This window comes from Drosophila subobscura, chromosome O, assembly GCF_008121235.1.
Source record: "Drosophila subobscura isolate 14011-0131.10 chromosome O, UCBerk_Dsub_1.0, whole genome shotgun sequence".
NCBI classification, from domain to species: Eukaryota; Metazoa; Arthropoda; class Insecta; order Diptera; family Drosophilidae; genus Drosophila; species Drosophila subobscura.
The window spans coordinates 11615160-11629460 of record NC_048533.1 but is presented as its reverse complement, the minus strand read 5'-3'; the positions used below and the strand labels follow the sequence as shown (position 1 = coordinate 11629460).

General features: G+C 43.5%; 4 protein-coding genes across 5 annotated transcripts; 3 read left to right on the top strand and 1 right to left on the bottom strand.

The window, feature by feature from the left end:
* Positions 1-166: 166 nt before the first annotated feature.
* On the top strand, positions 167-3205 carry LOC117898961 (TBC1 domain family member 22B). The gene is made up of 6 exons (XM_034808700.1): positions 167-628; positions 698-893; positions 1131-1299; positions 1355-1886; positions 2664-2887; positions 2951-3205. Exons 1-6 carry the CDS (start codon positions 250-252, stop codon positions 3083-3085), a joined length of 1635 nt encoding a protein of 544 aa, XP_034664591.1. The 5' UTR covers positions 167-249; the 3' UTR covers positions 3086-3205.
* A 175-nt stretch (positions 3206-3380) lies between these two features.
* On the bottom strand, positions 3381-6001 carry LOC117898960 (exocyst complex component 6). Its single transcript, XM_034808698.1, has 3 exons — positions 5832-6001; positions 4660-5768; positions 3381-4595 (listed from the first exon to the last, which is right to left on the bottom strand). Exons 1-3 carry the CDS (start codon positions 5905-5907, stop codon positions 3489-3491), a joined length of 2292 nt encoding a protein of 763 aa, XP_034664589.1. The 5' UTR covers positions 5908-6001; the 3' UTR covers positions 3381-3488.
* Positions 6002-6715: 714 nt separating this feature from the next.
* Positions 6716-8935, top strand: LOC117898962 (major facilitator superfamily domain-containing protein 10). The gene is made up of 6 exons (XM_034808701.1): positions 6716-7331; positions 7401-7748; positions 7809-7882; positions 8130-8305; positions 8367-8672; positions 8728-8935. Exons 1-6 carry the CDS (start codon positions 6888-6890, stop codon positions 8817-8819), a joined length of 1440 nt encoding a protein of 479 aa, XP_034664592.1. The 5' UTR covers positions 6716-6887; the 3' UTR covers positions 8820-8935.
* Positions 8936-9792: 857 nt separating this feature from the next.
* On the top strand, positions 9793-13975 carry LOC117897616 (ras-related protein Rab-11A). Of its 2 annotated transcripts, none has more exons than XM_034806581.1 (5): positions 9793-9872; positions 10072-10272; positions 12592-12713; positions 13092-13440; positions 13508-13975. In XM_034806581.1, the coding sequence occupies exons 2-5, from the start codon at positions 10233-10235 to the stop codon at positions 13639-13641; spliced, it is 645 nt and encodes a 214-aa protein (XP_034662472.1). In that variant the 5' UTR covers positions 9793-9872; positions 10072-10232; the 3' UTR covers positions 13642-13975. The 2 variants fall into 2 exon arrangements, with proteins under 2 accessions (XP_034662472.1, XP_034662473.1); XM_034806582.1 differs by having other exon boundaries at positions 9865-9880.
* Positions 13976-14301: the final 326 nt, after the last annotated feature.

Sequence of the window (14301 nt, the reverse complement as noted above, 5' to 3'; positions counted from 1 at the left end):
CTGCAATATTTTTCCCTGAAGCTGTCTATGTCTTTGCGATTATTTTCATATTTTAGCTACTATTTAATATTGCAATACAAACTTTCTCTATTAGTTGCAATGAAAAATGTAGCCAAAAATGCATCTCTATTAAGAAAGTTATGTGGCCACTGGTCATACAGTCTTCGCTTTCCAACACTGTTTGTAGATGCAAAATAATGACGCTGACATCGACGATTGGATTATTTTTGTTATAAGAGGGGACCTATAATGGATAATAATGTAGAACAAGCTCCCGAAAATACGCCAACAGCAGCAGTAAGAACAGGAACAGCAGCCGAAGTAATCAGTGGAACACGCAACGCCGGAACAACGCCAGCAACGAACATCTTGGCTAACAACTCAAACTCAACCTTTTGGAAAAACAGCGGACGTAGAGTGCCCGGACGACCGAGTCCCAAGCGCGAGCTCCCCCAGGAGGTCGTGGCGACAGGTCAACGCGTTGCCGGCATTGGCATGGTGTCCACCTTTCGTGACTATCAGCAGTCGGTGAGCGATGCCTGGGACACGGGCGATGACGAGTTTTGCATCATCAGCAGCACGGAAGCGGCAGCAGCGGCGGCCGCAGCCGGAGCTGGAGCCGGCGGTGGTAATTGCAGCTTATCGCACTCTTATCAGGGTTAATTGATTTAAATTTCCGTATTCCCTCGCTCCATAGATGGCACTCGCATATCGCGGCAAATGTCACAAACGGCGGCGCTCAATGTGATTGAAACGCATTCGCGCAGCAATCAAAATCAAAACCACAACACACCAAGGGCCAACGACTTTGAGCAGACCTCAAGCACCAGAAGCACACCGGAAGAGAATCGGGAAGAGCGCCGACGATCGCTGCCAGACAGCAATGAGAACAGGTGAGGGGGAAGCAACAAAATAGAAAGTTCAACAAGAGTCATCTGCCTCGCAGTTGTGCAAACAAGTGCCAGGGGGTCTGTCCTTAGTTGCTCAATGATGTAAGCCAGGCATAAGCGAAGTTTGAGGCATGAATTGCCAGAATGCAACAGTTTTTCCCACAGACTTTCACTCACAGTCATGTGGAGAGGCAGCGGCGCAACACGTAAACATAATCCTAATCAAATTTCCACTTACAGATCACGATTAAGGAACTATCCCGGCAGACCGCAACTGCAAAAGATCAGCTCCAACTCACAAGATGGCGAATATGAGACGAAAATTGAAAAGTTTCAGCTGCTGCTCGACTCGCCGCAATTGGATTTGGTGGCCCTCAAGAAGCTCAGCTGGTCGGGAGTGCCGCGCAAGGTAAGGCCAACACGTTTCTGGGTGTGTGCGAAATTCAATTAAATTTCTCCGACAGATGCGCGCTGTAAGCTGGCGGCTGCTGTCGAAGTATTTGCCCCCCTCCAGCGAGCGACGCATGGCGGTGCTGGAGAGCAAGCGGCAGGGCTATCAGGATTTGAGACACAATTACTTTAAGGTCGACAGCCAGGACGAAACACAGCAGGACACGTATAGGCAGATACACATCGATGTGCCGCGCATGAATCCACAAATACCGCTCTTCCAGCAGCAGCTCGTGCAGGAGATGTTCGAGCGAATACTCTTCATTTGGGCCATTCGGCATCCAGCCTCGGGCTATGTGCAGGGCATCAATGATCTGGTCACGCCGTTCTTTATTGTATTTCTGCAGGAGGCACTGACGCCCAGCACAGATCTCGAAAAGTTTGACATGTCCACGCTGGCGGAGGAGACGCGCAACGTCATCGAAGCGGATTCCTTTTGGTGCCTGTCCAAGTTCCTCGACTGCATACAGGATAATTATATCTTTGCACAGTTGGGCATACAGGAGAAGGTCAATCAACTCAAGGATCTTATACAGCGCATAGACGGTGAGTGAGAGGTGCCAAAAGGTGCCACAGATATGAGGGAAATGTGTGCACATATTTTTATATGATAAGATAAACGTTTCTCTCTCCCAAGAATGGTTGTCTGTTGTGCTTAAAGATAACCCCCCAAAGCTATGACCATAAAGCTAACAAAATTGACATGCGACGAGCCATTGTTCTAGAGTCTAGACACTAATTACACTACGCAACAAAATTTCTTTATTTACTTACGCTTCGCACTAAAAAGATTTTTTCTGCCAATTTTTGCTTTGCCATTTTTAGTTGTTAGTTAGTTAGACCAATTTTAGCTTAGCTATCTCTCCATAGATTTTAATCAGCAATACTTTAAACAACGCAGATTAAATGCTTCTATTCATAAACAATAAGTGGACGCGGCATATAATTTTGTTTCGACTTTTTCTGAGTTGTTAAAGTCAATATTTCGTTAAAAACACCTCACCAAATTTATCATTTTTGCATTTGAAAGCCTTATATTTAACAGACTCTAAGCTAAAACCACAAAGGGTTTGGGTTTAAATTTTTAGCTGCATTCATCAGCTTTTTAGAAGGACAAAGTTCGTTATCCCCAGATTTTAGAAACTCAAGTTATTCGAAAAAAAAGAAGCGCTACCACTAAAAAAAGTCTTTAAAAATTACAAAGTCAGCCGCAAATATATCAAAAAAGTTGCTTTGCTTCGAAGCGTTAACATTCTGTAGGGTAGTGTTCTACACCTTAATTACATTTAATATTTCTATATTTTTGTTGGTGTTTATTTCCAGTAAATCTGCATCGTCATTTACAGACGCATGGCGTTGACTATTTACAATTCTCATTTCGTTGGATGAACAATTTGCTGACACGCGAACTGCCGCTGCATTGTACGATCCGCTTGTGGGACACATATCTGGCCGAATCGGATGGCTTTGCCCTGTTCCATTTGTACGTGTGTGCGGCATTTTTGCTGCACTGGAAGGAGCAGCTAATGCAACAAAATGATTTTCAAGTGAGTTACCAATAAAATCTCGATGGCTTCAGCTAATTTCTAATATTTATTTCCCCCGGACAGGGTCTCATGTTGCTGCTACAAAATCTGCCAACACATAATTGGTCTGATCGCCAAATAAATGTTTTGCTTGCTGAGGCATTTCGCTTGAAGTTCACCTATGCGGATGCGCCCAAGCATTTGGAGACAAAAAGTTGACAAAAGCGACACAAACAATATAATAAATATACGTAACATAGAAATTAGTTTTTAACTACAACTTTTTGCGGTACACACACAAACACACATACATATACAATACGGATAAACATACATTTAATAATTATATACAATTTGTTATTAGCTTTTTGTTCTTTTGTTTCTTTTCCCACCATCTCAAGTAGGCAAAAGTCGTAAAAATATTAAACCGCTTTTTGTACATACAAAAAAAGTTTTACACACATTCAAGGGAAAGTTTCAATTGAAATTTGTCTTTTATAAAAACAAAGTCGAAGGCGTTTTAAATAGGTTTTTTTCCATACGAAAACTCAAATAAAAAAGAAATCAACTTGCGTGCAATAAAGCCAAAAGGGAGCGTATAACTATAATTATTAATTATCGTTTAATTCTGCCTTTCGGCTATGTGTTTGAGTTGCTTTAGGACCGTCTCCAGCAGCTTCTTCTTGTCATTTTTGCGCACCAGCGAGAATATGGGCTTCTTGTCCGCTTCGCGTATCTTTTCGAGTATCACAATTATGGACTGCGGCTGCACCAGGTGATAGCGATTCTCCTGCTTGCCATAGTCATGGAAATATGTGCTCCACTCCTCCAGTATGAGCAGATCCAGCAGCTGTCGATTGCGTAGGAAATACTTGCTCAACTCGCCCTCCTTCAGGTTGGGCACGGGCTCCGAGGCGGCAAAGAATTCGCACTGCATTAGATCCAAATTGATTTGGGTGAGCGCGCCCGTGGAGATCTGCTTGACATCCTCGTCGTACATTATGGAATAGATCTTATCGGCAATGTGTTCGAAGGTGCGACGACAGGCGGCCTGTGCGATGTGCGGCAGCTTGAAGGCAAAGCTATCAAAGGTGCTCTTGAGGTACGAAATCATGTCCGTAATGAAAGCGGAGGCTATGCCGGGTGGCTCCACGAGCAGCCAATCGTAGGCACTCAGCTCGAAGAACTCATCAATCTTGGAGCAAATGCGCAGGCCCACCTGCTTCTCGGCATCCTGCCGCGCCACATGGAACATGGCCGATGGCGTTTGCGACACGCTCCGCTCCGTGTTGGTCATGTGACAGACAAACTCATCGAGGAATGGTCCCGCCTTCTCCAAATACTGCGTGTCAATGATGATTTGGATGAGCTGCGTCAGCGTGATGCTGGGCTGCCGGAACACCACAGACAGACAGCCGCTAAAGCTGCGCGTGAGCAGCAAATTGGCCGCCTTGCGCACCATGGCAGCCACCTCGTTGGGCGAGAGGGTCAGCTCTTCGGCAAACTTCATGCAGGCGTACATAAACTCCTTGGCCTGATGGTAGACCTCCGGAACCATGCGAGAGAAGGGAAACTTCTTGGGGAACGGGGCATTCTCCAGCTGCTCCGAGTGAAAGGGAAAACGCTCAATGATGCTCTCGTATTCCTCCACATTTTGCACGACCATCGGCAGAAATTGCTCCTTGTCGAGGATATCGCGAAAGACATGAACCCAACGTTGCAGCAGCACCTGTAAGCAAAAGATATCTGTTTGAGTATTTCTTTATCTATTGGCATGTCCCTGTGCTCCCCACCTCATTGTAATGATCTCGCATATTATGCAGCAACTCCCACAGAATGTTCACCGTGTAGCCGTAGCACTTGAAAGTGTTTATGGACAGCATAATGAGGTTCTTGATGCGCAGCAATATATTTGGATCGGTGCACGAGGACGAACTCATGCTGATTTCGTTCACAAACTTTGTCAACGAGTTGGACCAGAGCTCCTCCAGATAACTGCTGTTTACCACATCGCCTGCCGTATTCTTGACATGATCCTCCACCACAAAGAAGCCAACAATGGCGCAGATGTACGTTTTATAGGCCTCCAGGTTGTCGTGCATATTGGGCGGCGGCTGGAGCACCAATTTGGCCTGATCGCGACGCTGCTGACGGTAGTCCTTTTCGAAGTACTCCCGCTGGCCCAGCACCATGTAGATGTGCAGGCAGCGGTAGATGGGCGAGAAATCAATCAGATCCTGCGCGCTCACATTGCCACCGTCGTCGTCGCCACCCGCACCGGCTGCACCGCCATTTGTCTGGTGCATGTGATCCTTGATGATGGCATTTATGTCACGCTTTTGCAGCTGCTTTGTGTGGGTGATGGCCAGCTCGCCAATGCGCGGCGAAAACTTGCGAATGTTCTCCAAGAACTCGCGAAAATCCAACGCCGAGGACTTGCGTATGTTCTCCTTGATGATGGGGATCTGTATCTGCATCTGTGTGGCAAAGCGATAGTTGTGTCGCTTCAAACGCGACAAATGCTCCGTTTCCAGCGTCTCCAGCGTGCGCAGCGCCTGATAATATTGCTTGTTCTTCGCTTGTTGCGTGAACTTCATGTAACACTCGAGAGCGGGCAGGCAGGATTTGAGTGCCTCGATGGCACTGGCCAGATTCGATTCGATTTGGCGTGCCCGCACCAGCTCATTGCCTTGTTGGATGAGTGAGGCACTGATCTGCCGCAGCGATGTGTCCAGCGAGTGAACTTCATCGTGCAGCTGCTTGGCCTGTGTTCGCACCTGCAGCAGTTCCTGTATGGAATCGATGAATCCCTGATAATACAGATTGCATATACGTTCGATTTCCTTGTCATGGCTGCGTATACGCTGATCCAATTGTTCGCTAATCAATTTTGTATTGTTGCCTGGCAAAAAATGTATATTACCGATGGGCGTAAACAAAAAGGTTATCCGTTTTTTCCACTTACCTTCTAGTATCGAGCGAAATGTGGGTCCCCAGTAATCATCGACGGCTTCAATGTCCTGCACGGTCACCTTTGACATGGTTGTAGACTCTTACTTCCAATTTTATTGGCGATTTTGTTAAACAAATGAAAAATTTGTTTTCTTTCTACCTTAGTGTTGGTAACTGCCAGAAGCCACAGCTGCTATTGCCTCACTTTACAGCACTGTGCACCGTGGAAGGCCTTGATGACTATACAAGGTGGTCCCCTCCGGGTGGCGTTCGGGTGTGTTCGGCTCTATTATTTTTCAGTGCGTGCTCACTTGTGGACGGACGAATTTTTTCCGTCAAATTAATCCTATAAGCCCCCACATTAAGCATATGCGACGAGACCACCTTGTATAGTTTATCATGCTCAGCTGCAGTCGCTGCATGGCGCCATCAATCACCCATGCAAGAAATGACAACTCTGAACTTTAACTGTAATTGTCAAAAATTCCACAACGTGTTAAAAGAAAGCAGAAACCTTATCGTAGTTGCCAATGGGTCTGTCCAGGGCGTAAATCTGATGCAGATCTGATGGGATGCGTGTGGATGGCTCGAGTTCACCTTCAGGTCATAGATTCTTGCGCCGTCATCTCGTCGGCAAAAGTGATCTCCTAGCCATGTTGTGAGCAAGTGCAAGTGAAAGGGTTCTGCGTATTAAGTTAAAAGTTGTCCATTACAAGAAAACGAATTTAAGTTATTTCTTAAAATTTGATTTTTCAATAAGCTTCTACTTAAAAGTTAGTCGTTATTATGCATTTTTAGTCGAATCTTTTGCTAAGAGCGAGACTAATAGAGCCAAACCGCCAGCCGGAGGAGACCACCTTGTATAATTTCTTCATGGAAGCATAATGTGGTAGACCGCCGCCAATCAGCTGTTGCGCTTAAACTTTCACTTCTGGTGGCGGGTTGCTTTTGGTTAGCATTCTGTTTTGTTTGGGCCAAGCCGTTGGGCAGTTACGCCAAGCTACTACAGTTATGTTGAAGTAATATCAAGCAAAAAGTTTTGTACACGCACGCAATCACGGCCGCAAACATGGCCACCCTACGGAATCGCCTCCAGACCACAGAAACCTCAAAAGGAGAGCCGGAAACAATCTCTCAGCAGATCAGCAACAACAATAACGATGGCAAGCAACAGGGCAAGAAGAGTGGCGAACCAAAGGAAAAGAGTGATCCCATGATTTACATTATATTCGTCTCGCTGCTGTTTGATTTGTTGGCATTTACCATCATTCTGCCGCTGCTTCCCTCGCTGCTGGAGTATTATCGCGTCAACGATAGTTCCGGTTTGTACAATGTGCTGACGGAGCGAGTACGTTGGTTCCAGCAGCTGCTGGGCGCTCCCGAGCGCTATATATCGGTGCTTTTTGGCGGATTCCTGGGCTCCATGTACAGTTTCTTGCAATTTCTGGCCAGTCCGATTGTGGGTGGCCTCTCGGATTACTATGGACGCAAACCCGTTCTACTTGTGTGTGCGGTAAGTGAACGCTCCTCTAATCTGGGTCAACATATTGATTCAATTCGTTTCTCCATTCCCAAAACTTAGTCTGGCATTGCGCTCTCGTACCTCTTGTGGGCCTGCTCCGGCAACTTTGCTCTGTTCGTCCTGGCTCGCTTCGTTGGTGGCATCAGCAAGGGCAACATTTCGCTCTGCATGTCCGTCATCACGGATGTGTCCAGCGTAAAGACCCGGGGCCGCGGCATGGCTCTGGTTGGTGTGGCCTTCTCCTTGGGTTTCATTGTGGGACCCATGATTGGTGCCATGTTTGCCATATTCTCAAATAAATCTGCAAGTGGTGGCGCTTGGTTTGTGCTTCCCTCCCTGCTGGCTCTCGGCCTGGCACTGGGCGACCTTCTGGTGCTCACATGCTGCCTGCGCGAGACGCTGCCCAAGGTGAGAGCAGACTCTTTTTGGTGCTAAAGTTGCAGCTTTAAATTCTGTTTTGTCTTTCAGGAGAAACGTGTTAAGGAGATCTCATCCGCCCTGTCCTATGGCCTGCAATTGCTCAACGTCTCATCCATATTTAGGTAATTTGTTTGTCTTGCAAACCTGTCGTGTGACTAAGTTATTGATATTTTGCAATCCGAAAAACCCGCTCGACTGGTTACCGGCCCAAGCGTGTCGTTCCGCTATCATGCCGGGCGCTTGTGCACGTTTATTTGATTGTCTTATCAGACTAGACACCTGATACTAGTTACAGGGAAACACTTTCATATAATCTATGATTTTCGACGGATTTCCAAATACATTATCATATTTTCATTTAATTCTCAGATTTGCTGCCATCAAAAATGTGCCAAAAAAGGATAAGGAATCGCTTCAAACCATTGGCATGATTTACTTTTTATATTTGTTCTTGTATTCGGGCTTGGAATTCACCGTCACATTCCTGATGTATCATAAATTTGGTTACACGTCCATGGATCAAGCCAAGATGTTTCTTACCACAGGTGAGATGCCCATCCCTTTGCTTATTTCACATTCTTTATCTAATAATCACTCACTTCTTAGGTGTTATTATGACTCTGATTCAAGGATCAGTGGTGCGTCGTCTGCCCGATGCCAAAATCAAGAGTTATGCCATCTTTAGTCTGTATCTTATTGTGCCCGCTTTTGTTTTGGTGGGCCTAGCCGAGGGCAGTCCCATGCTCTATGCCGGCATGATTCTTTTCGCAATCTCCACAGCCTTCGCGGTCACCTGCCTGACCACCTTGGTGTCCAAATACGGCAACGATGACCAAAAGGGTTCAGTATTGGGCATATTCCGTTCGCTGGGAGCCTTAGCTCGTGCACTTGGGCCTGTTGTGGGCTCCATAGGTAAAGTATACATTATATTTTATTCTCTTTCTATCTTAACTTTGATTTATTGCAGCCTTTTGGTGTGTGGGCTCAAAGATCACATACATAGCAGGTGGAATCCTGTTAATTTATCCAGCCATAGCTTTGCAGCGGGCTCGCATTTAAGTGCAATACGAACAAAGTTACACATGCATTCTAGAGATTAACGCTAAGCGCAAGAATGAATTGCACATTATATACTTAATTTATTTTTTCTATGCAACAAGTATTTTATATTAAAATAAAAACATTTTTATACATTGTTTTATACGAAATTTTGGTTTTATTTGAAATGCTATGAAACTAAAAGCTGCCTGCTATGTCACTATTATCGATAGCTAGTAGGGAAAGGAATGGGTAGTCAGTTCACCTGTGAACTAGAACTATAGATAGTAGATACAACTCGTACAACTTGTAACCTTATTTTATAAACAATCCAATTACAGTTAGCCTATTTGGTAGGGAATAGATTCATCAATTGCATAAATTGATGTGTCTGGTGCTGAGTGTCCTAGCTAGTCGGTAAAATTAAAATAAATATTAAAATCGGGTGAAATGATTTCCGATCATTGCAACTGTCCAACAGTTAATATACACGAATTTTTTGAAACTTTACTAATTTTCGCGCATTTAATTTTAAACATATGGTGGCTGGTTGGTTTGCTGGCCCAGCACTCTATAAAACGAATGTACAAATTCAACTCAATTGTTACTTGTTCAAACAGACGGTGGTCAGGTGGGTTAAGTTATTTTGGTTTATATACAGTATATTTCGAAAATGAAGAAGGTTTTTTTCAACTGAGTTGGTATTTTATACCAAAAAAGAGAGACCAGAGCCGACATAAACCGCGGTCACACTGACGTTAGGGCTGTCAAGTTTTTAAAAAATATCATATCGGTGATATATTTTGTATGGAAAAAATATCAAAATAATATCAAATATATCACTGCAAAAATATCGATATATTTGATATTAAATACAATATACCCTATATATATTTTGAGATCCTGTGGTTAGTTACCGAACTTGATATATCAAAAAATATCGTAAAAACATATCAATATATTGATATTTTTGGAACAAAAAAATAAATATATTTTTATTTAAAAAAAAATATCGATATATTGATATTTTGATATATATAATTGGCAACCCTACTGACGTTTGGGAGTGACTAAGTGAGTGTGTTTCGCGTAAGAAAAAATCATAAATAAATGCATTAAAATCATCTATATTTAGTCACTGTATACTGCACTAGTTGCCGCACACATGCTGCCAGATGTGACAACTGAAATAGCCCTCGAAATACCAGCCATTTTGACATAAAATTGATATATAATTTTCTTTTTCTTCACAAATACACCTACAAAAATAAAGTGTAAAAAAGTGTGTGAGCTACGACAAACGCATATATAGAAATCGGCGGCGCGCAAGGATTATTGGATTTTACTTAAGACTCACACACCAATCAAACGGAACGGAACCGGAGCTGCCAATAATTAAACGGAGCCAACTATATTAAAACAAACATCAGCAAAATGGGTGCAAGAGAAGACGAGTACGATTATCTGTTCAAAGGTAATTATAAACATGGCATGGCACACTGGTGTAATGTGTGTGTGTTGGTGTGTAATTATGAGCTGGCTGGCTAGCCGGTGGCGGTCGAAAAAGAGGCAGTTAGCATAGGAGCAGGCCACTCTCAGGCTCTCTTTTCTGTCTTCCATGGACACAATGACGCAGTAGTTCACTGGCACTAATTGAAACTAATTGGAGAATAACAAAAAATGCAGTGAACAAATCTCTGTTTTGTGTGTATGTATGTGTGAGTGGAGTTTGTGTGTGTGAGTGTTCAAGTGCGTGTTTGATTAATTCCCAAAATAATTCTCTGAACCCATATCACAGACGTACGCCCCCTGCCTGGCTGTCAATGATTGTTGTTGCTCATGCAGTTGGAAGCGATGCCCTCTGCTTTCTCTCTTCCGCTTCGCCCCGCTCTTTCAACTGCGAGTACTTTTGTGCCGTTAACTGTCTGTTTTGTCATTACGTTCCCGTTTCATTCCTCTACTCTCGCCACGTTGCATACAAAAAAGCAAATCGTATTCATAGTCGTGATAAAAGCTCAAAGTACTTCTTAAAGCTGCTTCTTCTTCTTGCAGTTGTAGAGAGTAGTAGTAAAGTAAATGCTAAAATGTGCGCCCTACATCTCCCCCTCTCCCAGCCACATCTTTTAGTTTGATTAGATTTTCATTTGCGAGCGAGCGAAAGAGAGAGAGTTTTCATGTGCTTGTATGTGTGTGTGTGCGTGCCAGCTTTAATATTTCGTACTGCTCCAGCTATTGTATTGAATTTTCGTAATTTCTTGTGCATATGTTTATTTCATCTCTCTCTCCAAAAAAACTAGCATGAGAGCGCCGTTTAGCGGATGTTTCAAGCTGCGCTTTAAGTTTTGCTGCCGACACCGTGGTCTGACATCCATTGTTTTGCAGCCCTTTACTGTTTCGCCTGTCACTCAACAAATTCTCAACAAACTTTCCACATCTCTGTGTGTCGCCCCCCAGTTGCACTCTTTGTATACTTTCCGTTTATGTTGTTTGGGGTCATCAATTCTCTGTTCTCCTTTGTTCTCTTCGTTTGCCCAGCTCAAGCTATTGCGCCGCTGTAAATTCCAGTTGCGCTTATAAGAAACCTGGAAGTGCGCTAGCGCTAGCATTTAGCATGCGGGTTTCGTAAACGAGAGCAAAAGCTGATTGAAAGATGTTTTTCAGATCTTATCGTGGCATTTTTTGGGTCAAGTATCCAACAAAAAACCCCTTTGCACACTGTGATAAGCTGCGTCAATAAATGATATGCATGATGAGGCCCTCAAATTTCACACATAACAATATTTGCCATGCCATCATGAGTCACGACAAACGACAATTTACTGTAAAGGAATGCCACTTTCCGATAAGCCGTGCCTAATCACATAACCAATGGTTGAATGGTTCGATATACAGTATGTTATGTACATTTTTCTCCACTAACAACTAATTGCTATATTAATTTCTCGCACTTCCGTTAATACTTTAATATAATTTCTCTTCGAGTCTACTTCAAGATCATTAGAGAGAACAAAAGAGAGTAGGCAGCGCAATGACTCATTAATAGCTCTCTCTCTCTCACTGTGCAGGCATACACTGATAACTGTAACCAGGCTATGCACTGTCCAGAGAGCATTGAGAGAGAGCGTGATATCACAGAAAAGGTGTTTGATACGTTTTTGTTATTGTTTTTGCAAAGATCTTGAGCAAACAATGTGCCCGTGCGCTTTATCAACAACATTTTTAAAAAAGAGGGTGTCAAAAATAAAAAACCAACTGACGGGAAAGTGGACATGTGATAGCTGTATATTTTAACGATGAAAGTTGGAGTCTTACTGTAAAGGATGGGAAATGGGAACTGATCAGAATTTGATTCCATTATTCTTTTAATTCCATGCTATATGCATTAAATTCTATAAGAAATGTTTCCTCCAACGAAATTCATTAAACATCCCACGAAACATTGAAATTTCCAATAACCGCACTGCCAAACATCAACTCCCACAATAATAAAACATTTGTTTTCATGGCCCAAAATCCCCAAAGCATAGCAATTTTTATGTATTTGCTGACCTTGGGGCCGTACCAACGGCAGCGCGGGAGTCAATACGAAGGAGGAAATGACCTAGGAGGCGGGTTTCCAGGCCAGCAGTCAGCTTGTCTGACCATAAAATACAAGACACGAAATGTGCCACTCACATTATGCAACTGAACTGTGGGGGTGTTTGCTTGCCTTGGGGGCGGAGAGTGGATTTCAGCAAGAAGAAAACCCAATTCCAGAATGTCGCTAATGCTTTGTATTTATAATCCTTTGCAGTTGTCCTTATCGGTGACTCGGGTGTTGGCAAAAGTAATTTGCTTTCACGTTTCACGCGCAATGAATTCAATTTGGAGTCCAAGTCGACAATTGGTGTGGAGTTTGCAACGCGCAGCATAGAGGTGAGTAAGAGGAGGAGTGGGTGGCAGCACCTACCCCTTGAGGCGGCGGGAGGTGCGTTGCTGGGTTTCTTGTGGCTTTCGTGTGCGTTTCGCTGTAAGGACACAGTGGTGCCAAATGAACGAAATGCTTTAGCTTTAGAGCCCTAAATTTAAATAAAATCATTAAATTAAAGCATAAAAGAAACACTTGAATGATTTTATGCAGCTACAAATTATAATTAAACTAAGAAAAACTGAAATGTTGGCATCACTGTGTCGTGGTTGGAGCTTGTTTATTGATTTTCAAAGCGAAACTGCCACAGGCACCAATGATAACTTTGGCCAAATTGCCAATTACCGTTCATCATTCTAACGTTTCACCCCTCCCCCCACGCACAGGTCGATAGTAAGACAATTAAAGCGCAAATCTGGGATACGGCTGGTCAGGAGCGCTATCGCGCCATTACCTCTGCCTACTATCGCGGTGCTGTTGGAGCTCTGCTGGTCTATGACATTGCCAAGCATTTGACGTACGAGAATGTGGAGCGTTGGCTGCGTGAGCTACGCGATCATGCCGATCAGAACATTGTCATAATGCTGGTGGGCAATAAGTCCGATTTGCGACACTTGCGCTCGGTGCCAACGGACGAGGCGAAATTGTTTGCCGAGCGAAATGGCTTGAGTTTCATAGAAACATCGGCCCTCGACTCGACGAACGTTGAAACGGCATTCCAGAATATACTCACAGGTTTGTCCCAGTCTCTATAAAGTCTTGAATTTTGATATTAAAATGAAATATTTCGTGTTCTTCGCAGAGATCTATCGTATTGTGTCGCAGAAACAAATCAGAGATCCGCCAGAAGGCGATGTTATTCGTCCGTCGAACGTGGAGCCCATCGACGTTAAGCCGACTGTCACAGCTGATGTACGTAAGCAGTGCTGTCAGTGACCGCCCCAAGAAGCAGCAGCAGCAACGGCAGCAGCTACCACCCGCAACCGCCAGAACAGAAACATTAACAAAAGCAGCAACAATTATAACTACAACAACAGCAGCAGAAGCATCAGCAGCAGCAACCAGAGGAGAACAGCATAAATAAGATATGGAATTTTGCATCTGTCGTTTGTTCAGTCACAGCCACTAGCAGTTTGTCATATATGCATAAAAAATTGATAATTCAAATCACCAACAACAACACCACCAACACCAAGAAGAAAACACAACAACAACAACATCCGGCTGTAGTTAACTGCGGTTTAAACTGAAGTTTTATATATATATAAAGAAAAAAAATATCGCATTAAACAATGCATGGAAAATAAAAACGGATAAGAAAAGAAAAAGAAAAAAACTAAACACTCCAAATTCAGTTTAAGCTGTAGAACTATAATTTATAAAATATACATATATGCTAATATTAAAAATATTAATATTATTAATTTTTCGCAACATAAATACATAGTTGTAATTTTTCGAGAAAAAACAAGAACAAAATCTTCGATTGAATGTTCCATAAACAAATCATTTAGGCCCCCCGCACTGCAGCTCGGCCTGGCACTAGTTTATTGCCGATATTTTAGCCCTACCTCCCCCCCAGAACACAGACTTTAC

Bases quoted from the DNA above. Each gene is read 5' to 3' on its own strand.
- LOC117898961 (XM_034808700.1), top strand. From the start codon at position 250: ATGGATAATAATGTAGAACAAGCTCCCGAAAATACGCCAACAGCAGCA. The intron at 894-1,130 runs GTGAGGGGGAAG...TTCCACTTACAG, and splicing joins CCAGACAGCAATGAGAACAG to ATCACGATTAAGGAACTATC. The intron at 1,300-1,354 runs GTAAGGCCAACA...TTTCTCCGACAG, and splicing joins GGTCGGGAGTGCCGCGCAAG to ATGCGCGCTGTAAGCTGGCG.
- LOC117898960 (XM_034808698.1), bottom strand. From the start codon at position 5,907: ATGTCAAAGGTGACCGTGCAGGACATTGAAGCCGTCGATGATTACTGG. The intron at 5,769-5,831 runs GTAAGTGGAAAA...ATTTTTTGCCAG, and splicing joins ATTTCGCTCGATACTAGAAG to GCAACAATACAAAATTGATT. The intron at 4,596-4,659 runs GTGGGGAGCACA...TTTTGCTTACAG, and splicing joins TGCGAGATCATTACAATGAG to GTGCTGCTGCAACGTTGGGT.
- LOC117898962 (XM_034808701.1), top strand. From the start codon at position 6,888: ATGGCCACCCTACGGAATCGCCTCCAGACCACAGAAACCTCAAAAGGA. The intron at 7,332-7,400 runs GTAAGTGAACGC...CCCAAAACTTAG, and splicing joins CCGTTCTACTTGTGTGTGCG to TCTGGCATTGCGCTCTCGTA. The intron at 8,306-8,366 runs GTGAGATGCCCA...CTCACTTCTTAG, and splicing joins CAAGATGTTTCTTACCACAG to GTGTTATTATGACTCTGATT.
- LOC117897616 (XM_034806581.1), top strand. From the start codon at position 10,233: ATGGGTGCAAGAGAAGACGAGTACGATTATCTGTTCAAAG. The intron at 10,273-12,591 runs GTAATTATAAAC...AATCCTTTGCAG, and splicing joins GTACGATTATCTGTTCAAAG to TTGTCCTTATCGGTGACTCG. The intron at 13,441-13,507 runs GTTTGTCCCAGT...TGTTCTTCGCAG, and splicing joins ATTCCAGAATATACTCACAG to AGATCTATCGTATTGTGTCG.